At 34.2% G+C, this 24,465-nt stretch overlaps 3 protein-coding genes and 1 long non-coding RNA gene across 4 annotated transcripts; 1 reads left to right on the top strand and 3 right to left on the bottom strand.

Annotated features, from left to right (window-relative positions):
• Nucleotides 1–943: 943 nt before the first annotated feature.
• LOC120157489 (patellin-3-like) lies at nt 944–3,400 on the top strand. Its single transcript, XM_039168595.1, has 4 exons — nt 944–2,258; nt 2,358–2,482; nt 2,561–2,711; nt 2,860–3,400. The coding sequence occupies exons 1-4, from the start codon at nt 1,020–1,022 to the stop codon at nt 3,112–3,114; spliced, it is 1,770 nt and encodes a 589-aa protein (XP_039024526.1). The 5' UTR covers nt 944–1,019; the 3' UTR covers nt 3,115–3,400.
• A 9,031-nt stretch (nt 3,401–12,431) lies between these two features.
• Nucleotides 12,432–14,758, bottom strand: LOC120157674 (patellin-3-like). Its single transcript, XM_039168737.1, has 4 exons — nt 13,406–14,758; nt 13,198–13,322; nt 12,978–13,119; nt 12,432–12,901 (listed from the first exon to the last, which is right to left on the bottom strand). Exons 1-4 carry the CDS (start codon nt 14,648–14,650, stop codon nt 12,647–12,649), a joined length of 1,767 nt encoding a protein of 588 aa, XP_039024668.1. The 5' UTR covers nt 14,651–14,758; the 3' UTR covers nt 12,432–12,646.
• A 5,210-nt stretch (nt 14,759–19,968) lies between these two features.
• On the bottom strand, nt 19,969–21,266 carry LOC120157635 (PH, RCC1 and FYVE domains-containing protein 1-like). Its single transcript, XM_039168715.1, has 4 exons — nt 21,226–21,266; nt 21,111–21,120; nt 20,870–20,989; nt 19,969–20,418 (listed from the first exon to the last, which is right to left on the bottom strand). The coding sequence occupies exons 1-4, from the start codon at nt 21,264–21,266 to the stop codon at nt 19,969–19,971; spliced, it is 621 nt and encodes a 206-aa protein (XP_039024646.1).
• A 54-nt stretch (nt 21,267–21,320) lies between these two features.
• LOC120157590 lies at nt 21,321–22,258 on the bottom strand. Its single transcript, XR_005519152.1, has 3 exons — nt 22,225–22,258; nt 21,654–21,740; nt 21,321–21,411 (listed from the first exon to the last, which is right to left on the bottom strand). It is a non-coding gene; the product is annotated as an uncharacterized LOC120157590 (long non-coding RNA).
• Nucleotides 22,259–24,465: the final 2,207 nt, after the last annotated feature.

The following is a 24,465-nucleotide window of genomic DNA, read 5'->3' as shown; positions in this document are numbered from 1 at the left end:
GGCTATTCTCAAACCGGCACAAGCTTGGGCTTGATCTATTGCTGCCAAAACATCAGTTCTTCCGAACAACTCCAACCTGAAGCTTCGGAATACCGGTTGGATTCCCCTTTGTGCAGGAATGGCCAAGCTTAATACCGACGGAGCAGTTAATCCGAACTCGAAAGCAACGGCGGGAGGTGGTTTACTCCGAGTAACAATGGTGATTGGATCGTAGGATATAGCCGCAACATCGGGCACTACTCAGTTCTCCACGCTGAGCTTTAGGCTCTCTTTGATAGTCTTCAACTAGCTTGGAGTCACGGCGTGAGGAACATTCTGGTTGAAATGGATAATGCTAAAACTGTTAAACTCCTCACGACCCACAGTCAATGCCATGAATCAACTATTCTTCGAGGGATCTTAATTCTTCTACAAAGACGCTGGACGGTCAACTTTCCCTTAACCAGCCGAGAAGCCAATCGCATGGCTGACGCCCTTACCCATAAGAGCTACCTTCTGTCGGTGGGTCTGTCCAAGTGGAACAACTCGCCTGGTGAACTTCAGCAGATGCTGCAGGTTGATTTGCAGACCTGGCGTAGGAATTTAGTTTCTCATTAATTCTTAATGCTGTAACCCAAAAAAACATTCTTGATTGTTTTTCGTGTAAATTGATCTTTTATCATTTATTAATAAAAAAAACCACGTACAATTTATCCTAATTAGACGTGTCCCAAAAAGAAATTAAAATTGCAGCCGTATTTTGGTCATATCGTATTTACCACGATTATGTCCATAACGATCGCTAGAAAGCAGCTGTTATTTCGCGGATATTATTACAGTCGCGACCGTTATTTGATACCCCGGATACGATCGAAAAAATACACTTTAATCCTACATTTTTGTTATATTAGACTTTGGAGCATAGTGTTCCGTTTTCCATATTTTACCTTTGCAGATATTTCCCTTTGTCCTTTCGAATATTCTCACTTTCCACTTCAGAGCCACACTCTTTCACTCTTTTATACAACAAACAACCAAACATGGCCGATGAAACTCCAGCCCAGAACACCCCTGAGGCAGCAGCGCCGCTGTCAACCCTGCCGAATCCGACCGAGACGGATTCACCTTCTGTTTTAGAAAAAGAAGACCCTTCCCCGTCATCCCATGTGGCAGCTGTGTCTGTTTCTGTCACCGAATCTGTTTCAACGACTACAGCTGAAAAAGAAGAGCAGACACCGCCGCCACAGGAACCGATATCATTGGAACCTGATTCAACGGATAAAGGGTTAGGAGAAGAGGCGCTACCAACGCTAGCAATGGAGTCAGAATCTGAGCCAGCTGCTGTAACGGAGAAGGAAGAAGCGCCAACAGCTCCTCCAGAGGAAACTGTAGTGATATCTGAATCAAAGTTGCAGCAACCACCTGCTCCGCCGCAGCAGGAGGTGGTTACGGAGTCGGGATCGTTGGCGGCGATGATGGAGAAAGATGAGGAGGGAGCTCCACCAGAGCTTACTGCAGCGAGTACTACTACTACAACAACAACAACTACTACTGCTCAAGAAGAGGTGACTGCCGTTGCTGAAGAGAAAAAGGCTCCCCAAAATCTAGGTTCTTTCAAAGAGGAAAGCAATAAGGAATCTGATCTGTTTGATTCCGAAAGGAAAGCTTTGGAAGAACTGAGGCAGCTTGTTAAAGAAGCGATAGACTCTAGCCTTTTCCATTCGGGATCCAAAAGTGAAGAAACCCCAGAAAGTGAAAAGAAACAAGAACCAAAAGAGGTATCTATTTGGGGTATTCCTCTTCTAAAAGATGATAGGAGCGATGTCATCCTTATGAAGTTCTTAAGAGCAAGGGATTTCAAAGCTAAAGATGCGTTTGTAATGATCAAAAACACCATCCAGTGGAGGAAAGAGTTCGGAATCGATGAGCTTTTGGATGAAGATCTCGGTGATGATATGGACAAAGTTGTGTTCATCCATGGAAAAGATAAGGAAGGCCACCCTGTTTGTTACAATGTTTACGGGGAGTTTCAGAATAAAGAAGTATACCAGAAAGCGTTTTCCGATGAGGAAAAGCGAATGAAGTTCCTGCGATGGCGAATTCAGCTATTAGAGAAGAGTATAAGAAAGCTTGATTTTAGTCCTGGTGGCGTTAACACCATTTTCCAGGTTAGTGACCTCAAAAATTCGCCTGGACCTGGGAAAAAGGAGCTTAGATTGGCAACAAAACAGGCTCTTCAGGTTCTCCAAGATAATTATCCAGAGTTTGTAGCAAAGCAGGTTTGTTCTGTATCTATATGTATATACTTAATGTGCAATTTCTGTTGTCCATTAGATTCTTTGGGAGATGCATTGATTGGGGTTTCATATTCTGTTTAGGTATTTATTAATGTTCCTTGGTGGTATCTTGCATTCTATACAATGATTAGTCCATTTATGACACAAAGAACCAAAAGCAAGTTCGTCATTGCGCTTCCAGCAAAATGTGCTGAAACCCTTTTTAAGTGAGTGATTCGCTTATTCCAAGTACCTATAGTTCTTGTTAGTGGTTAATATCCTGAATTAAATGATGTGTAAAACAGATACATACCACCTGAGCAAGTGCCGATTCAATATGGTGGTTTGAGTGTGGATTATTGTTATTGCAACCCCGAGTTCAGCGATGCTGATTCGGCCACTGAAATGACAGTGAAACCGGGGACAAAGCAAACTGTTGAAATAACAATATTTGAGGTTCAAACTTCATTGTTTCTTCATGCTACTTGTCTTATTTACTGGTTTTAACTAAACATATTTCATATTTAGCTATCGATGGTTTTTGTCAATGATGAATGTAAGGTCCGATCCCACTAATATCGATGTGAAAAATTTTGCACTGCAGAAATGTGTTATTGTCTGGGAAATCAGGGTAGTCGGTTGGGAGGTTAGCTATGGAGCCGAATTTGTGCCTAACGCCAAAGATAGCTATGCAGTCATTATTCAAAAACTGACGAAGATGACTCCAAAAGATGAACCAGTTGTGTCTCAAAGCTTCAAGGTCAGTGAACTGGGCAAAGTATTGCTTACTGTTGACAACCCGACTTCCAAAAAGAAGAAGCTTCTCTACAGGTTTAATGTTAAACCCTTCTGCGATTGAGGGGTAAGCGTTCGGACAACGATTTAATTTATTCATGTCTGAAGTTTGGGCGATTCACTTGTTCATTTTACTCTGGTTTTTGCATCTTTGTGAGGAGCATGGCTGACAGCATATTGCTCATGGTTTTGAAATTTGTTATTTGTCTGGTGTTGTGCACTGTATATATTTTTTTCTTTGTGTAATCATGGTCTATATTGTGGAACCTTTTAAGCCCTTTGTAGATTTGTAAGAACGCAAGGGATTGTTTGGTTTTGCCATGATTAATGCATGTTATCATCTTTGACCATTCGACTCGATTATGGTTTATAACTTTTTATGAAAACCATACCATGCTAGACTGGCATGGGACATGTAGGAACGTGATCATGGGGCATAGGTTTCTTCAAGAGCTGGAAAATTGTGTCTTGCATCGAATGTGGATTGGAAACAAATATTTTAATAAAAATGGAAAATTCGAATAACATATATTCCGAGCACAAACATTTTTGTTGATGTTATTGTTGACCAAGGCTTTGAGATGGCCACTCTAGATACTTATTTTTGTCCGGTAGGTAATATACTCTATTATATAATATATTTTATATATTATATATTATATATATATATTATTATATATATGTATGTCATATTATATAGATTAATCCCGAATCCGATAAATTTCTAATAAAACGTAGATCAGATAAAATGAAAGTTAAGGTGTTTGATCAACCTAATTTAAAATAATCGGTGGCGGCTCTAACATATCAAAATTAAGACGAAACTCGATTTCGGGCACACCCAAAGGACAGTTACGACAACCATAGATGAGTAATCATTCCCCTTTCTTACTATTTTTATTTTATTTTTTTATTAAGTTAAGGTAATTACAAAGTAGTATTTATTTTAAATATTTTTAATCATCTGATAATAAATACTCATTCACTTTTGGGGTACTCGAACCTAGAACCTTTAAAAATAACAATATTTTCTTTAACTACTAAGATAATTTAGTTCACGCCCCCTCTCCCCTTTGAGTTTGAATACCAAGAAAACTTTACATTTAACACCAACTAATAAATCTAAGGCTTGGATTATCTAATTACTAAAAAGAAAACAAAGTTCGGATTAGCTGTTCAATTTTGTCTGAATAAAAGTAGTAAAAATAAAACCATTATTTTATTGGATAAAGTACACAAATGGTGACCAATTATAAGAAATTATTTTGTTGAGTCCCTTAATGATTAAAAGTTACAAAATGGTTCTTTTATTATATGACATTATTTTGTTGAGTCCTTTGACCACTAAAAGTTACAAAACGATCATTTTATTGGTAATGCTCAATCCCACTTTGAGTGGAAAATATATTAGGATTGGGTATTTAAGATTTATATTTTCCACTCCCTTGTTGAGTGATAGTAAACAATGAGGGCTTCTCCTACGTCGCTGCCGCCGTTGTAACGTCCCATATTTCGGGTTAGAAGTTTTGGGCTAACCGGAGATAGGCCTTGGATTAAATCTGTAGCTTGTAGGAAGCCTTGATCCAAGAATAAGTGGAATTGGGTTTAGATTAAGCCCAATTGTGAATAAAAAGGGTATTTTTAGCTTACAACTAAAATAAGAATGACCAAGTTATCTTTCTCTTTTTCATCATTCTCTTGATCAAAGATGGAAACTTTGGTTTAGTTTCAGTTTATTTCTTCAAACCAAGGTAATGATTGAATTTAGCATCTTTAGAGCTTTCTTTTGAATCCTCAACTTCACCATTTCACCATATGAGCCAAGAACGGGTTTGTGAGGTTTAAGAGTTTTCAAGATTTCAGCTCATTTTCAATAATCCATAGGCTTAGGAAGTGTTCTTATTACCTTCTTAACCATTTCTTTCTGCTACTAATATATCCCTTGATGTTTGTCTAGTGAGAGAGATTGGAGAAAGCTCCAAAGCTGAAGGGAAAGAGAAACTCACTATTGGTTGAGCATTGGGTGTTTTCAACAGTTTAGCATCAAAGGTAACTCACTCTTAACTCGATTATTCCATATATAAGTCATTTAGATGAAATGTGGTAGGTTGCATAAGCATAAAGCATCCCCATGGTAGATTTCATCATTTAGAGTTATAAATATGTTTAAGGCCCTATTTAATCTCCTTTGTATCTTTGTAAAACATTAATGATGTTTGGGGACCTCAATAAGGTCTTTGGGATAATAGAATATGAGTTTTTTCACCTATTTTATGCTCTTTACAGGTTGAGTTTCGATATTAGAGGGCTAATATCGAAACTTGTTCTTCTTCTTTAGCAAGCTTGTGAGTTTATGGGCAAGAGTATCGATACTCTTTCAAGAGTATCGATACTCTTTCAAGAGTATCGCTACTTTAGGTCATAGTTTTGAAACTCCCAGAAAGTTTTGAAACTAGGCATAACAAAATGTTTTGGACAAAAATACCAGTTTTTAAGGGAATTTGACTCGAGGTACCCCAACACTTCAGTATATCCTCAAATAAGACTTCAAACGAGAACACTAATTAATATCATAACAGTAGAAACAAAAATATCTAGATTTACATAAAACTAGCCTTGTTTGACACTCGAGAAATAATCATGACACTTGAGTTCCTTTTAGCATAAATACAACAATCAGTAAATACAACAATCAGTGGATCCAGGCCAGTGCCACGACACTACAATAGCCGACTGGTTACAGATGCCCCAAGACTCGACAGAATAAGTCGGTGGGTGTACATTCTGATGCAGAATTCTGGATCTCACCCAGGATGTAGGATGCCACATAGAACCACCAAAGTGGCTAACAAACTTTAACTTACTTTCTCATGTTTTAAAACGACCATAAAATAAACTGAAATATAATAAAAATATTTACACTTCAAAAATATTACAGACCAATTTGATTGAATCTACGACTCAACTGAACAATAATGTTTACAAATATACATGCCCTTTCAAAAATACTGAGACATACTCTAAATTTGCACTGGTCTGAAATGGGTTTTTATTTATCTATTGCTCCTCACCTGCTGGATCTACTGACCTGCCCACGAAAACAATCCGAAGGCTAAGCTAACTAGCTCAGCGACACATTAATAGCTGAAACAGACTAATTGCATATCACTGAAAGGCTAAATATCAAGTCTACTGATATGATATGCTTAGTGAATATCCTTTTGATACTCAATCTCTATGCTATTGTAGATATCATGGTATGGCTGAGGGATTACTTCATATCGGAGCTCACGCACCCCTCTAGTCTACTGAGATATGGCCCCCGAAATTTTGCATCAAACACCATACCCTGACTAACCACCCCTTGCGAGTGTCAGGCCTTGACCTTAGTTAGTCAGTTTTAAGGTTCGTGCGCCCTACCTAAGGATATATCCAGAATGCATCTATACTTTCAAATATGCTATATTTTCTAAAGGAACTCGGGTGTCCTGGTCGTTTTCCCGAGCATCAAAAAAGGCTAGTCTTATTTGTCCCTAATTATTTAGTTTCTAAGTTTGAATTTACATTAATATTATTTCACTTGAAGTCTTATTTGATGATATAATGAAGTGTTGGGGTACCTCGTGTCTAAATCCCTTAAAAACTGACATTTCTCCCCAAAATAGATTGAAAGTATCGATACTCTTGCAAAAGTTTTAATACTTTTAAACATTCTGTTCTGCCTAGTATCGATACTTTCTGGGAGTTTTGATACTCAAACCCAGAAAACTCATTTTTACCCCATAACGAAGAACAAGTATCGATACTATCCATATAATATCGATTCTTTACTTGCATAAGCCATAAAACAAGCACGAAAACATCTATTTTTCAAATCCAAAGACTCTAGTGAGGTCCCCAAATATTCTTAAAGTCTTATTTGATATTATGGGAGCATAAATAAGCCTTTAATACATACTAAAAACATAAAACATAAAATCTACCATAAAAATATACTAAACATGCTTAAACTTAACTTTCAAGCTAAGCCTCTTTCAAATTATTCTACAACTGGTATGGAAAAGCTAATAGTGTGTTACCTGGATCCTTGGATGCTAGAACACTTCTTGAGTCAACTAGGGATCCACTCTTCCTTTTTCTTTGGCTTGAATTCTCTCTTCAACCTCTTTAACTAATCAAGGTATAGAAATGGATCACTTACTTAACTAGGTGTTGAATAAAGCTTAAATACACTCCCTATAACTCAAACGTTCTCCTAAAATGACTTAAAACACTTGATTTTTAAAAAATCCGTAAAAACTCATTTCTAAAAACTTAACCAAAACTATAAATTAATGGCTCTAATTGATGCTAAGGGAATGAAGAATAAGAAAATTACCTTGGTTTCTCCAATCTAGCTTGAAATCTCACCTTGGTTTACTAATGAGAAGGAAACGAGAGAAGAAAATGGAAAAGAAAATAAAAGAGGATATTTTTGCGTGGAATTTTCTGGAGAATGGGAAGGTTTATAACCTTAAAATAGGCTAGGGGTAAATATTTATCTAGGTCCCTCTCATTTCCTATTTAATTTAAAACTATCACTAAACTTAACTTTTGGGCCTATCTTAGGCCCAATACCCTTTATAATTGGTCTAGAATTGATCTATTTAATCTAATAAGCTCTAATATATGATTTCGGGTTGGTCGAAACTACTGACTCGGGTTCCGGAGCATTACAATAAGCATGGTGTTAAAAGTCCTCAATTGGCACATCCTCTCTCCATAAATTATGAATCCAATACTTATTATGAGCAAAATTCCACTTTCTCCTCTCCTAAATAGAAATTGTTCGATAAAGAAAAAACTCATCCAATTTCACTTATGAAATTCTTAAGATTTATTATAACATATAAAGATTTTTTTTTTGAATAGTTTGAGTTGATTAGAAGGTAATATTTGTTTAGAACTTGTTTAATCTATTGATAATGTACACACATCTTGTATATGTCGATGCTTGAACCTCAAATTTTTAGAAAAATCAATATTCTCTTCCAATACTGAGACTATTTGATGGGTTGATAACGTATAAATTTCTTTTTGAACCAGGTAACATATAAAAATTTAAATTCACAATTACAAGATTTCTGAATCAAAACAAACAATACATTTCATGTGAGTCTTTATGATAAAAATATTTAGGGTTAACTACATGATTGATCACATATGTTTATATTTTGTCCATTTTTCTCCACTAATTTCAAAAAACATAAGAGATGGTTACTTTCATTTTTATTTTATTAAGATATGGCCACTTTCATTTTAATTTAATTAAGATATGGTCAGCACGAGTTAATTGTCGTTAAAAGTTAACAGATTAGGAGACGTGATATTTTGTTATAATCACTCATTTGGTCCATGTTATTTGCATATTTTCTCAATTTAATCTTAATTTTTAATAAATTACGAAATATTTAAATTATGTTATCTATGTTAGACCAAATATTGGTCTTGGTCTCTCAAGGGATCTACATTCAAATCTCTTTAGTCCCAATTTATTAAAAGTATGATTAAATTGAAAGAATATATAAATAAAAGGGACCAATTATGTAATTATATAAAAAAATTAACAACAATTAACTCGTAGTGAAAGTGGTCATATATTATATTTTTTGAAATCGATAAAGAAAAATAGATAAAACACAAGCATAAATAAATGATAGTTAACTCAAATATTTAAAATTTAACTCATCGTGATTACTTGTGCTTAATAAGGTTTCATACAAGCCAAGAGCCACCTTGTATTGATTCAAAGGTGTGGATTCGTTGAGCTTTCAATTTTTAGGTGGGTCGGGAGTTTCTTTTATTTTGCATTTAAACCTACCTTATCAACATCCTTCCATTATCCATCTTTTATGATATTGAATCTCCCTCTTTGTTTTTAAATTCAGGAAAAAAAATCCTCCAATTACGTTTCATTTTATTATATTTAAAGTGTTTAAGATAAATATTTAAACCTATATTTTCACCTTCCCAACGGTAAAACCCAAGTTAATAGCTTAATTCTCATCATGGTGAGAGTTTTGTCGTATTGATTTCTTTTTGGTTAATTACTTTTGGCCTTGCTTGTTAGACACTCACTATTGATCGATTTCATCTTTTCAAAAGATTAATTAAATTACATGAGACGTGAATTATTTGGCGAATTTAAAATTTAGGTTGTTTCAAAAATAATTATTTCCTAAACCCATAGGCTAAACCAAAAGAGAAAAATATAAAAAAAAAAGAAGATTGAAAAATGGTTAAATTAAGGATATATTATAGTTTTCTCTCGTTGATACGTTATTTATCTCATTTTCCTTTTATCTTTTTTGATCGGCGATTACACCAGCTTTAATATTAGTTGTCGACCGTTAGTATTGTTTATTGTCTTTTTATTTTTCAATTTTCAATAAGTTTGCATGTATGACACGTTTTCATCTGCGTTTATAGCATTTTTTTCTTCTGCCTTTTGGAACCTTTTTCGATATTTAGACCGTTGTTTTCACTTATCGTTTTTCTAAGGGTGAATTTGCTATAGTCACGATTGATAAGATGACGTTTATATGTTATATTGTTGATCTTCTCGGACCATCATATTAGATTTGGATGCTCTTTATTTTTTCGTAGATAGCTTTTTACATCACTTGAGTCTGATTTGCGGTTTGTATATGGTCTTTAATTAGTTTTATTCTCTTTTGCGGTTCGTTTGTCAATGCGATCAGATTTGTTTATATCTATCTTTGTTCGAGTTTCTTGATTAGGCTTTAATATTTCCTTGTATGATTCTTATATCATCTTGAGTTACTAGTTTTCTTTTAGTTATTATAGAAAAATATCTTAATTATATGTTTAATTTATGATTATAATAAATTTTTTATTTCGAATAAAATTAGTGATTTTTATAAAAAAAAAATAGAGATATGTAATAGAAAAAAATTTCTTATTTGAAAATATTTAGTCTACTGAAAGATAAAATTTTCAGTCTAATAATTCTTATATAAAAGAAAATTTTAAAACTAAGACTTCGTGTGAGGCAGCAACTTTTTTATGTGGGTCTACTTGTAATTTCATAAAGCACATCTTTATTCATTCTAAAATAAATGATTGCCTTTTAAAAAAATTAGAAATAATTGTAATTTCAATTTTTTCGGTGTATTTAGGTAAAAGTGCAGAGCAATAGATGATGGTGGGGAATCAAATCAATTCACACTTGGTACTGGGCCTCGTGCATGGCAGACACAGACAGCGATGCTCAAATATTAAATTTGATTTTGAAGAAAATATATCATTCCGGATGCAGTATAATATGATATTAAAAAATACTTGAATTATAAGTGTAAAACCTACGGTTGATATAAATAAGTACAAGAAAGAATCTAGGGTACTTAAAATGTCTCTTAAAAAAACATAGTTTTCTTCCGTTGGTGACTTGGATTGGATTTGGATACCCGATTTGTGTTCGTGGATAGCTTTTCACACAACTCAAGTCTGATTTGCGATTTGTCGACAGTCTTTCGATAGCTTCATCCCTTTTGTGGTTCGTTTACCGATGCAATCAGATATGTTTGTATCTATCTTTGTTCGAGTTTATTAGATATATTTAATCTTTCCTGGTATGTTCCTTATGTGATCTTAAGTTACTAGTTTGTTTCAGTAATTATAGGAATTTTTTTTAATTATGTGCTTAAATTACGATTGTGATTGTAAACATTTATTGTAATTTAGGATATTTACAATTTTGAATAAAATTAGTTACTTCTATAAAAAAAAATATAAGTACAATAATGTATTAAAATTTATATGTATGAATCAAGTGATTTCAGTAGTAAAAGAATTATTGTTATTCTTTGATATTCTAAATATGAGCATTATAAATATCAGGGGTATGAGAGTTATCTTTGAACATATTAGTGGCGGAACTTGATAATAGAGTTTGGGGAGGTCAACTTAAAACTTTAAAAAAATTAGAGGTTTAAATTATTATTTTTTAATTTAAAGGATTAGTTTACATTTTAACCCAAAAAATTAGGGGCTAACTAAAATATTTGAAATTTTGAGAGGTTTAATGAGATTTTTTAAAAAATTACGAGAGGTGTTTAATTAAGAATATTAAAAAATTAAATTTAATTTGAATTTTTAAAAATTTTGGGAGGTAAATTAAAATAAAATTTTAAGGGTATAAATTATAATTTTTAAATTTTGGAGGCATGGCCCCACTGGCCTTCTTATATTCCGCCTGAAACATATAATATCTTATTAGTATAATGTACATTAATAAAAAAAAGCATACGAATATACAAAGGTTTTCCATAGTCTATAATATAAATTCATGCTAAGAATGTGTTAGTACATGAAATCTAGGATCATTTAAGTTAATCTTAAATTTAGAATTACATTTTTTTATATTCTAATATAAATAAAAATTTAAATTAAAAATATGATATTACTAGTAGTGTCAAAACCTGATAATATAAACATAATTTTGTTTTTTTAGAGAAAATTTAGGTTAGGGGTGACTCCTCAGTCTAGGACCAGGATTTACTTAATAATTTACAGATTGTCCATCAAGAGTGACGGTGGTAGGATTCAAATTTAGCCTTACAAACTCAAATTCATGAATCTCATCCACTTATATCAATACTCATTGACAAACATATTTTTGTTATCACATATACCAAAATTATATAAAGATATAATAACATAAATTTATTGAATGATCTTAATAATAAAAAATAATATTATTTTTTAAAAAAGCTTAAATTTATAGGATGTGTTTACTTTATTGATAACTAAGAAAATACTGAATACAATGGATTTGCAAAGATTTGGGAAGGGAGATGGGGTGATTAACTTTATGGAGTGGAAAGCCATAAATGGGGGAGTTGGATGATTACTTCCAACGCCTGCAACAGATATATGGAAAGATGCCGAACCCATAATAATTCACCGAATTCTTGTATTTCCACATGCCCCTTCAATCACGCTTTCAATCAGTATATTCCACATTTTATCCTCTATAATTTATGTCTTTTTCAATATGGACCTCAATAAGTATTAAGTAATGATCTAATGCTCATAACTTCACTTTCTGCTTCCTCTCTATGCATATATACAATTCACTTCTCATTTTTCATGTTTCGGATTTAATATCTAACGTAATAAAAATGATTTTATTTTATAATTTATTTTATGTTTTGGTCATGGATAAACAAAAGATTTGAATACGAGGGATTATGATTTTCGAGATGAGGTACAAATCGATTTTTATCCGATCCGGATCGATTTTTTATCCGACTTTGTGCATGTCTATTTCTAACCTAAACTCTTTTTTGTTAAAATAATACCTAATAAAATTGCGCAAGCTTTAGAATCAAAATGAAGTTCCACAATAACAAAACAGATCCCTTTTCACATTGCACACATTGTCATCCCATCTTTATCAATATATAGAAAGATCAAATAAAACCAAAATCCCAATTAACTAATAAAAAAATATAAAAATAAATCCCAAAGCTTCTAAATTTATAAATTAAAATTTCAACAACAACAAAATCCGAACACACTCTCCTTTGTAGTCTTCAATCAGAGTAAGCCTTGGTCTTGGATCGATAAAGAAGCTTCTTCTTCTTTGATGTTTGATTATCAATGGTGAGAACAACTTTCCCAGACTCACTGGTTTTGAAGCTATCGGAAATCACGGTTTCATCCGCGGACGATACTTTCCTCACTTTCGACAAGATCACGGTGTACCCATCTTCAGCCGTCGGCACGAATTCGGCACCATAACTGACATTCCATCCCACAACTCGGAGCTCCCAAACCAGATTACACTTCTGGAAATTCAAGCAGCAAATATAGTTCCATATATTGAAGTCGTATTTACTAATTGTACAAATGTTTTCATCATACCTCTGTTATCGGGAATTCAATGGTGTGCTTGGTTGCTGGCTTGATTGTCACCTCTGTTACGGCATCCACCACCGTGAACTCTTGTTCACCCTCTCTACTCAGTCCACCATATTGAACCGGGACTTGTTCAGGATCAATATATCTGTTTTTTTTATATAGAAAGAAATGAGCAATATATCCATGTATGATCAAACAAGGAAATGATTGGAAACCCACTTACTTGAAGAGGGTTTCAGTAGATTTGGATGGACCTGCACACACAAACTTGCTCTTGGTTCTCTGAGTCAGAAAAGGACTGATCATCCTGTTGAAAGCCAAGTACCACCATGGAACATTGATGAACACCTTCAAAATCCAAAACCCATCATCGATGACGACTCAATTTTTAGCAAGAAATTACAGAATATATATAAGGAGTTGAATCATACTTGTTTGGCCACAAATTCTGGATAGTTATCCTGCAGCAAGTTGAGGGCTTGATTAGTGGCTTGTCTAAGCTCTTTTTTGGCCGGTCCAGGTGAATTCTTGAGATCGTTCACTTGAACGATTGTGTTGATGCCATTAGGAGTGAAATCAAGTTTACGAATGCTCTTTTCCAAGAACTGAATCCTCCATCTCAAGAACTTGGCTCGTTTTTCTTCATCAGCAAAAGTATTTTGATACATCTCCTTGTTCTGGAATACTCCATACACATTGTAGCAGACGGGATGACCTTCTTTATCGAATCCGTGCATGAAAACTACTTTTTCTAATTCATTTCCTAAATCTTCATCAAGCAGGGAATCGATACCGAATTCTTTTCGCCAACGGACAGTGTTTTTTATCATGGTGAATGCGTCGTTTACCTTGAAATCTCTTGCCCTCAGGAATTTCAACAGGATCACATCGCTTTTCTCGTCTGCCAAGAACGGAATTCCCCATATAGAGACCTCCTCGGCCAGTGGCGGTGTAACTTTAGCTTCTTTTGTCTCCTCGGTTTGAGGAGCAACTTCAACGGCGGCCTCCTCTGTTTCTGCGGGAGGAGTGGCGACTGATACTACAGACTCCTCGATTGCCTCCACCGTCTTGGCGCCGTCATCGTCTACGGCTGTCACCTTTTCAACCACTTCAGTTACCACGGCCGCCGCCTCGACAGTCGGCTTATCAGCTGGAGGTGGTGGAGGAAGAGTTTTCTCTTCTTCCTTAACTTCAACAGAGGCGAGTGCTTCCGTTTCCACCTTTGACTCCTCTGAAATTTCAACAGCAGCAGCAGGTTTCTCTTCCTCTACCTCTTCTTTCTTTTCTTCTTCTATTTTTCTCTCAGCTACTGGTTTTTCTTCTTTGGCAGTGAATTCGTGCTTGTTAAGCGCTTCTTGAATGAGCTGTTTAAGCTCATCAAGAGCCTTCTTTTGAGCCCCGGGTAGTTCACCAACGACATTAGTTTCTTCTTTGAAAGAAACCGATTCAGTAATCGTACTCTCTTCAACCTTGGCCTTCTCATCAATTTCAACAACAGCTTCTTCCTTTTCTTCTTCAACAACAGCAACAGCTGCAGGCTTCTCGGGCACCTCAGGCTCCGGAACGGGAGCAGGCGGTGACGGTTGTGGTTCCTTCTCGGCAACTTCAGGCTTCTCCACCACCACAGTAACTTCCTCAGCCGGAGCAGCGGCTGACTTTTGGGTCTTCTCGGCCATGGATATGAGATGATGACGATAACAGAGATTTTTTTTTTGAAAGATGAAGAGTGGGATTAAGATTGGGAGAGGAAGGGAGAGCTTAAAATGGAAGAAAAAGATAGAAACAGAGTGTCCGAGTCGAATGACAGACTAGCTATTAGCTCACAGTAACAAGGTGAGTTTGACTGAATATGCCTTCTAATTCCAAACCGCTGTCTTTGCCAATGGCCACTCCTGTCTTTCCTGATTTGACTAATTTATTTTCCTCAATCAATCTGTCATTTAATATTTTCAAATCTCACTACTTGTAATCATTTTAGCCAATATCGATTCCATTATTTGAGGCGTATTAAATTTAAGTGGTATAACTTTAAGTTTAGCCCTTTTTATTATATTAGAATTTAATTTTTTTTAATGATTTTTTCAATTTAATTTGATATAAATTATATTTTTATTTTCAATTATCATGATGATGAGTTGATATGATTATTAATATGAATTTTGCTAATAACGTAAAAATTTATGCTGCTATTATTGACGTTGATATAAATCATCCCATTCACGTCATATTACCATTGATACAATCATTTTTAAAAAAAAAATACAATCAAACGTATTAGAACGTTTATAAAAAATTGGTAAAGGTTCTTTCAAAAAAAAAGTAAAGGGATTAATTCTCTAAATAATTGATAGGGTGGGACTCTTTTTATTAAAATATATTTAGAAATAAGATTAATAAATTATTTTATTGATGAAACAAATTTAAATTTAAAATATTTTTTTTAATTATTATACTTTTATTATCTGATTAATATGGATCATTATGGTATTTGATTTATTGTAATAGTCCACATCATGCTCATTAATATTTGATTAGAAAACAGAATTATGGTATTTGATTAGGAGGAGGAGGGGGAAAACGGATTGGAATGGGTGGGATCCACCACAACCACAAGTGTTTACTTTGCTCCTTAAAGCAAACCCAAGGCTGTCGGTTTTTCTCGGCTGTCACTGTCCCTCTCCATTGCTTTGAATTTAAAATTTGAAAATCCATTTTGGTACTTTGAAATTTATGCAAATAAAGAAAAGACAAAAGACAGCGAAGTTGAGTAGAAAACACACAGACGTGGCAGCCTAATTGTTGTGTCCTGGCCCACAACACTTTGGGTTTCGTTTCCCCCATCGGCTCTGCAGATTATTACAAGGTTGGTTTAATATTATATTATTCTTATGGAACAATGACAAAAATCTTTCTTCGTTCAAATAAAATTCAATTGATTTCGAGCACCCCATCCTCTCCACTTGACCGAAAGACAACGTTTCGGTGCATTGGAAGATATGTTTAGGGATTGGGCTTTCTTAACCATTCTATAAATGTTTTGTATCATTCTTAAGAGCAACACGAGGGTTTTGGTTTAATTGTTTCTCTAACTCATTATCAAAGTCCTTGGCGTCTCTTTTGCTTTGGTTTCAATATTTCTTAAAGAGACTGTTGATGGGTCAAATTTAATCTTTGATCTCCTCTTTTAGTCAAATTTAATATAAGTTGAGCTTAGGGAGTGATTAAATGTTAAAAGAGGATTGTTTTCTTTAGATAATCCCAGCATTGTTTGCAGATTTAATTTATACCAAACTATTCTAAATGCAGGTAGCTTTGCTCTATTCTCCTTCGAGATTTCAGCCATGCCCATGCCATTGGATTCTTCTTCTTGGCTGTTTTGAACTTGCCCCTCAAAGTTATGTAAATTTATTAAGCTAAAGGATACAAGAAATAGACATGATTAAGTCACAATTAGTTTACTCATATGCAACCGACTTCAATCGTTAAAAGAACGATTGTTATTTTTAGAGATTTCGAATTCGAACACGTCATTTACAAGAGTGTTTGAACATTCATTATCAAAAGATGAAGACTCTTTTTAAATATTATCTTATATTAATAAAAAATAATTAACTTACATATTTAGATTAAAATATAAGAGAGATATATTACCAATAAACAATAATTAGTACCGAAGAAGACTAGTTAATGCATAACGTACCCAATTAGCATAGTGAACATATTTCTTAATTGATGTCCGGGGAAGGCATTCTAAATAAGGATGGATCGAAGGGGTAGCGGATGGAGTTAGTCGCTCCTAAAAATTCAAAATTACCATATATTTTAGATTGTTCTATATATTTTCTATTTAAAATATTAAATTATAATTTCTATTAATTTTGAATTGTACTTTCATTGTAAAGTAAGATATTGGCATCTATAAACAATTAATTATAAAATATTTTAATAATATTTTTATTATATTAAACAAATATATAAGTTTGATTAGAGAAATAATCCTCTATAAAAAACTTGGAAATGAGAAAGGTCCGAAATGAATTAGGGAAATGGGATCATTGCTACAGTTGAAGTCGAAGTGGGCATATTTTTTGCGGATGATATCGTTGAAGTCTTTATGTCCCGCCGGCTACTTTCTTCAATTTTTTGATTTTATATTTTGGGACTGAAATGAAAAAAATGAAACTTAAAAGACTAAAACATGATGTTCAGAAAACTATAACCTTTAAAAGATGATTTCAAAGGTCGTCACTCGTCATGGCAGCACTTTCGTTCCCTTAAATGAGATTTTTTTAAAATTACATTTTCTATTATTATTTTTTTCCATTTGAATCTCAACATTATAAATTTAAAAAGACAAAAAGGCGTTAGAACCCCATTACTTTAAAAAAATTAATGTGATATTCGTATTATTTTTTTCTGAATATGATTCTGTAATTTAGAAAATAAATATAATATAATATTTTGTCTGACATTTTTTGTTGTTAATCATTATAGTACTAACGTATCAAATATGAGGATCACATTATTTTTTTTAAAACACATGAATCTTTGATACCTTCTTGTAAATTAAAAATTTTAAAGAAAGCTGTAAGCATGACATGATGATTTATGCAATATCCCGATAGGAGGTGATGGCTCTAACTTCCGGCATAACAGTAATGTTATTTTCCTAATTAATTTCCGACTATCCTCATTTCTCAAATTTTTTTTATCACTAATCTTATTTTCTTAATTATTTTCCTAAAGATATACATCATAAATTAAAAAAATAATAATTAAACACATAGGTACAAGCTGTATCGAGAGAAACTAATGCATATGGGTTGACAGGTAGGATCCAAGTGACACCCATTATCAAATTGGTCTAATACATAATAATAAAATCATTGTAATCTAAAAAAAATGCAAAAAAAAAAAAAAAAAATTGAGCAAAATAAGTAAATAAAAATGGAAAGAAATAATACAACTCCTCCAATTCGGTTTTAATATGCTTCGGTATTTTGTTGGTATAAAGTTCAAGAAAATGATAATGAGAATCCGTGTGCAATCTTTTGCATACAGCTGGGTACGAGTACGAGAAATAATCTCATACTCGAGAGACAGCCTAATTACTTCAACTCAATATGGAACATTACGCCCAACACATATTACTGCAACTCAAGAAGAGAGATTAAAGGAGCAATGCTTTATTCATCGTGTAAATCTTTTCTACGGATATTGTATTTATACACTAGTAGAAACAATAACAACCATGCAACTAACTAACGGACAAAGATGAGCTGGCATACAAAAAATATCAGCCAAAGAATAACTTATATATCTTTTACCCTACTTTTTCCTTCTTCAACTTCTTCTAATGACAGTACCCCCAACTTGTGTCTAAAACAAGCAAAATACTCCTTCGTTAAAGGCTTAGTGAAGCCATCTGCAATTTGGTGTTCTGAGGGCACATAATTCACCTTCAGCTTCTCTGCCGCCACTTTCTCTCGAACAAAGTGAACATCGAGCTCCACATGTTTGGTTTTGGAATGATATACAAGATTTGCACTTACTGCTATCACTCCAGTATTATCGCTCCACACAACAGGTATATCTCGAACGTGCACCTTCATATCCCTTAGCAAAGCATCTAGCCACGTTATATCATAAGCAACATCTGCCAAACTTCGATACTCTGCCTCGGGGGTAGATCTCGACACCGTTTTATGTTTCCCTTGAGTTCCACATTACTAGATTGCCATCCGAGTAAACACAACTTCCAGAAATCGATCTTCCATCGTCAATACTTCCTCCCTAATTTGCGTCATCTATGGGTGCAGATGACACACAAATTTACGTCATTGAAGCCACCGACATAAATCTAAGATGACACGCAATTGTACGTCATAAATCAATGACACACATTTATGACGCGCATTTATGACTCTCATTGCATATCATTAAAGTCCCGTCATAAATGAAGACGACACACATTTGTGTCTCATAAATTTATGACACGCATTTATGACTTACATTACGTGTCATTGAAGCACACATCATTAGAAAATATGACACGCATTCGTGTGTCGTGATTGTATGTCGTAAATTATATATATATATTATATATTGACAAATAATCAAACTAAATCACATTTAATGTCTCATAATACTAAATATATATATCATATTATATATAAGCAATCAATTTGCATACAATATATTAACATTAAGTTATCAAAAATATTGTAATCATATGTCGATTACAAAATATCACGGCATAATAAAGTTTTCCACATAAGATACTCATTCTTTGCGAGTATTATCAATGTCATCATCCGAGTATTCTTCCTTTCCATCGCCAACCTAAGTAAAAAATATGAAATAAGTATATAATTTATACTTATTTAAAGTGAAATATATAAATATCAAAGAGTACTAAAATGACTAATTTTAATCATAATAATAAGATTATTGCAAGTATGGAAACAAATAAAGTAGTTTAAAATAAGCAAAAAATAAATAAAGTAAGAACATTCACAAGAACTTACCATTTTATCAACAACAATATGGACATTCGGGTTATAACCTCCTTTTTTCCATTTGTCTTGCTTTTTTCCACAACAATGCTCTATCAATATCGTCTTCCTCCTTTCCCGTTTCTTGCATCTAAATTAAAAAAAATAACAATAATGAATTAACATAAACAAATGAATATCTAAACTATTCAATTAATTTACTACATGCAATCTCAAGAGGACCTGAAATTCTCTTTGGTATCCAGTGGCTGACGTCAGTACCATGACCAAGTAGCCCAGCATTGTGAGTTCCATCTCCCCATGAATAAAGTTCTCCAGCCATTGTAACAGCACAAGGAATTCACCACAGGCGACAAAATCAACACTAGTGACAGCCAATGATTCAACAATACGAGGTTGAATAACATCCGTTCCAACACCATGGCCAAGTTGTCCTCCAGATTCTTCACCCCATGTAAAAACTTCACCTTGCCTTGTAACTAGGGCAACATGCTTGACCCCCAGGCTACATGGTGTACATCTAAAACTACATTATACTCTAAAGGCCTGGGAAGAAGTACATCTGCCCTCATGCTCAAATAATTGGCATTCTTATCAGCAACGACCTTCACAGCACTATCAAAGATAACTTCACCCCATATATACACATCCCCTAAAGCATTATAATCATCCGGTGTAGAACCATGACTAGAAGTACTTGGGGCACTAGAAACACTAACACGAAAAGCATATGAACCAGATCCTTTTACATCCATATTTGTGCCTTCTGATGCTGCATGTGACCTTTTAGAATGAAAATAATTATCAGGTTGTGAACTCTTAGGTGAAGTGTTAGGGTTAAAACTGACAAAAACTTCAGGGGAACTAATATCTCGAGTGGCACTGACAGAACTGTCACTTGCGCTATTTGATGTCAGATCTCTGCCATCCTGGAACCAGTCAGGGATAAACATTTATGGTAAACATGATTAACTGTAGCTATAATAGTAGCACAGTTTAAAAAAAATTAAGCATAATTTTTTTAGGCCTATAAATGAAATAATTTTAATAACTAGGAATAAGCCACTGAAACCTTAAATACAAAGTTAACCCACCTAAATTTGTCAAACAACCAAGTAAAGGTGTCTACATAAAGACTTTATTCTTGTTCAGGAAGAGCTGAAAAGATAGTTTTGGTCTTGATTCACGACTAACCAATAATTCAAGGCAAATTTTTCTCGCATTTTGAACATGTAACAACAGCAATACCTAATATGGATTACTCGGCCAATGAGACGAATACCAGTGGTTATATCAAAAATAAAATTATATACAACACTTCATCAAACAGAAAAAAAACACAAAGACTAGTCATAAGAAGTCAAAAGAAGATGGAATTACATCAAGGTAAAGGCCTCCATCATTCCAGCCATCAATTTTGGAGCGTCCACTCTGACCAGAGGAAATTAATGTTTTGAGGCCTGCAATCCACACCTCTGCCTCAACTTTTTCCTTGCAAATCTAGAAGCCAACCATGCATTAAATTAAGAACAGACACATATAAGAGAATAAAAAATATAAACAATATCTTATCATCTACCTACAAACAGAATATCAAAGTTCAATGGTGTCCCGATTTAACCAGACACCAACTCAATCAAGAACACAACTTAAGAAATTAATTAACACAATAGCATCAAGGTCATGTCAGCACTTCGATATTTCAAAATAATACACTCTTCTTCTAAACAAACTACCTAAAATTTCTTTTTCTTTTCCTAATATAATGGGTGTACATGTTTCTAGTCATATATTAAAATAAAAATGCAACAAAAGGAACATAAAGATCTTACAGTTCTTTGTCCAGGAATTATTTTAGAAACTAAGGATAACTTCAAACTTCTTTCACGACTGCTTGAAATCCAGATTAGAGTTGTTTCATCCTGCAATTTAAAAAGAGAACAGTTGATAAGTGCAGAAATTTGTCAGTTAGATTAAAATAAAGTTTAAAAAAGGAAAGGAAAATAAAAACAGAGTCATTAAATATTTGTCAAGTTAGGAACAAAAGATACCAAATCACTGCATACTTGTCTCTATTTTCACATCATCTAATAAAGCAGAAAAGAGTACTATCCACACATGAAAAGAATGTAACAGAGGTTTCAAAAGTTGGAACCAAACTTACATTAGAAAGTCTAAATGGACAAAACTTAGGCTTTCCCTTGCGTCCATATTTCAGAAGCTGAGCAACCTTCTTCAAAGCTATTAATGCCTACATAAGGTACAAAGATTATTTGCAGAAGGATAAAAACATCAAGAAATTAATTTCATGATCAAAAAAATTTGCAGCCTAATAAAGCATGCACCTTCCAAATTCATTAACTAAAGCTGCCAACCATTTTTTTTTCCGGTTCTAATAACCAATAAATAACACAAAATTTCAACATTCTCAAGCACAGTGCTGCAGATTCTCCTAAATCAGATTCCAAAAAAAAAATAATCTTCCAAGCAATGTAAAGTCTCCAAAAAACTAGAAATAAGAAACCTAATGCTACACTTAAAGATTCCAAAAAATAGAAGAAAATCCAAAATTTCCTCCAGATAACCCTTCGTTTCTTCCCATGATCAGAAAATTTGAGGGAAATTTTGAATGTGAAACAAAGTTAATAACGAAATTGAGAATACGAATAAAGTATAAACAAAATCTTAAAGGTTAACTATAAAACAAAAAAAAGTAGAATGGTAAAAGGGAAGACCTGGTCGATGTCATGTTGGGCATTACAGTAGCTAACAAGATCTGCCATTCCATTACAAACGCCACCGCCTTTTATGATCGCTCCCCGGAGCTCCGTTCACCATCTGCAACTACCACCTCTCCTACTTTCTCTTCACTTCGCTCCTCTTTCCCTCCGACGCTTACCATCCAAAATAAAACAACGCTTCAACTCTCCATTCCGAAACAACTAACGAAAACCAGAAGCAATTCCTTTAGCAGATCTACCGTGATATCTGATCCTTCAACACCGAAATCCCAGCATTCACCTCTTTCAATGAACCATTCTTTATGAAGAATAGCAGAAGAAAAAAACGTGAAAGTACAACCAGAAACCGTAGAAGTAACTAAGTATCAATAGCAAGTAACACCCAAAACAGAGAAACAAATGATGGATTAATTGAAAAAGATTAAAAAGAAGTTTATTACCCTTTGACATTTTACATCAGCAAGCTTCTTTATCAAATGTGTTTCCCTTCGGGTAAAGTTGTGGTGAATAGGAGGCCAGAACTAGAAGCGGGAAAGGATGAAAATAATGGGAGAAATTAAAAGATGACTTTTACAGATGACACACAATTAAAAGTGCACTACGTGTTTTTGTTAAATTTTTTGGATTATGACTATTAAATATGACACATTATTGTAAGTCATAAATCGTTCAAATTTTAAAAAACATTATATTTTTTATGACACATTTTTTGTAAGTCATAAATTAATTTGTGTCATCGTTCGTGTGTCATTAAAAGTATGTTTTCTTGTTGTAGTGAGTTCCATTATATATTTCTTTTGACTGAGAAATATTGCCCCATGGACACATAGTACCTCAACACCAAGAAAATAATTGAACACTCCTACATCCTTTAGTGAAAATTTCTCCCCAAGCAGCCTTACCACATTCTCAACGTCATCGTTCAGTCCCTCTATTACAATTATATCATCTATATATGCTAACACATATTTACTCCCATTTTCTGTAAGTTTGATTAATAGTGAGCTATCAGCTTGAGAGCTCTTGAAACCGATATCCACCAGATAATCTCTCAACTTGTTATACCAGTTGCGTGGTTCTTTCCTTAGACCATATAAGGCTTTTCTAAGCTTGCAGACCAGTAGCAATCCATCGGTTGCTCTCGCTTCAAACCCATACGACTGCTCCATAAAAATATCTTCCTGAAGGTTACCGTTTAAAAAGACGTTATTCACGTCGACTTACCGTAAACTCCACTTGTTTCAAGCAGCTAATGTTAACACAACATTCACCGTCGACAACTTGACCACCGGACTAAACGTATCTTGAAAGTCTTGTCCAAGTGTTTGTGAGAACCCCTTCGCCACTAATCTAGCCTTGTGCCTCTGTACTGAACCATTTTCAACCCACAACAATCTTCCCTTTCAGTAGAGCTACTAACAACCAAGTATCATTCTTCACTAATGCTTTATACTCAGCAAGAATAGACGCCTTCCACGTTGGAGATTTAACGGCTTCATGCACTGATACAGGTTCCTCATTATCACTTATTTGTTCACCAGAGTAAATTTTTGGTTTAAAAATTCCTCACTTGTTGCGAGTGAGCATGTGATGACCATTCACGGGTATTGACACTGGTCCGTGATTGTCAAGCTCAGATGGGAGTTGACTAACACACTCATCTCTAGTGTGCGTCTGATCAGTGAGAACAATATCCCCTATTTCTCTAGATTGACTATTCACGGTAGCTACAAGTTCAGTCTCCGCCATACCTTGTACGACACCTTCCATCGACTACTGAGCCTGAGACACTTTCTCTTGCACGACATTTCCCATCAACTGCTGAGCCCGAGACACTTCCTCTGCAGGAAGCGACAAATTTCTTGTTGCTAAACTCGAGACATCCTCTTCAATGCTTGACAGCTTAACCTGATTTTCAGGAGTTGAATTAAACCCCATGCATACTCGATGTGCACCACGAGCCAAAGGTAATTCCACTGGAACCTTATTTTGTCCAGTGTTAACTTGTTGTTGTCCCTTATTAGCAATTCGGCAATTCCTGCAAATAAAAAAAAGTTGTCATTAAAAATATCGTGTCTCGATATATACAATATGCCATCTGAATCCATATATTGGTAACTTTTGTGCTGTGGGTTGTACCCCAAAAAAGTACAGGGTTAAGATCTAAAACTCAGCTTGTGATCTTGATAAGGTCTTAAGTGTGGGAAGCAACTGCACCCAAATACTTTCAAATAA

This window comes from Hibiscus syriacus, unplaced genomic scaffold (assembly GCF_006381635.1).
Source record: "Hibiscus syriacus cultivar Baekdansim isolate YM2019G1 unplaced genomic scaffold, ASM638163v2 tig00111273_pilon, whole genome shotgun sequence".
Lineage (NCBI taxonomy): Eukaryota > Viridiplantae > Streptophyta > Magnoliopsida > Malvales > Malvaceae > Hibiscus > Hibiscus syriacus.
The sequence above is the reverse complement of the archived record's forward strand: the minus strand, read 5'-3'. Positions and strand labels throughout refer to the sequence as shown.

Bases quoted from the DNA above. Each gene is read 5' to 3' on its own strand.
- LOC120157489 (XM_039168595.1), top strand. From the start codon at position 1,020: ATGGCCGATGAAACTCCAGCCCAGAACACCCCTGAGGCAGCAGCGCCG. The intron at 2,483-2,560 runs GTGAGTGATTCG...TGTGTAAAACAG, and splicing joins TGTGCTGAAACCCTTTTTAA to ATACATACCACCTGAGCAAG. The intron at 2,712-2,859 runs GTTCAAACTTCA...TTTGCACTGCAG, and splicing joins TTGAAATAACAATATTTGAG to AAATGTGTTATTGTCTGGGA.
- LOC120157674 (XM_039168737.1), bottom strand. From the start codon at position 14,650: ATGGCCGAGAAGACCCAAAAGTCAGCCGCTGCTCCGGCTGAGGAAGTT. The intron at 13,323-13,405 runs GTATGATTCAAC...TGGATTTTGAAG, and splicing joins CAGAATTTGTGGCCAAACAA to GTGTTCATCAATGTTCCATG. The intron at 12,902-12,977 runs GTATGATGAAAA...TTGAATTTCCAG, and splicing joins TTGAATTCCCGATAACAGAG to AAGTGTAATCTGGTTTGGGA.
- LOC120157635 (XM_039168715.1), bottom strand. From the start codon at position 21,266: ATGTACACCCATTATATTAGGAAAAGAAAAAGAAATTTTAG. The intron at 20,419-20,869 runs GTAATTCCATCT...GACTGGTTCCAG, and splicing joins ATGGAGGCCTTTACCTTGAT to GATGGCAGAGATCTGACATC.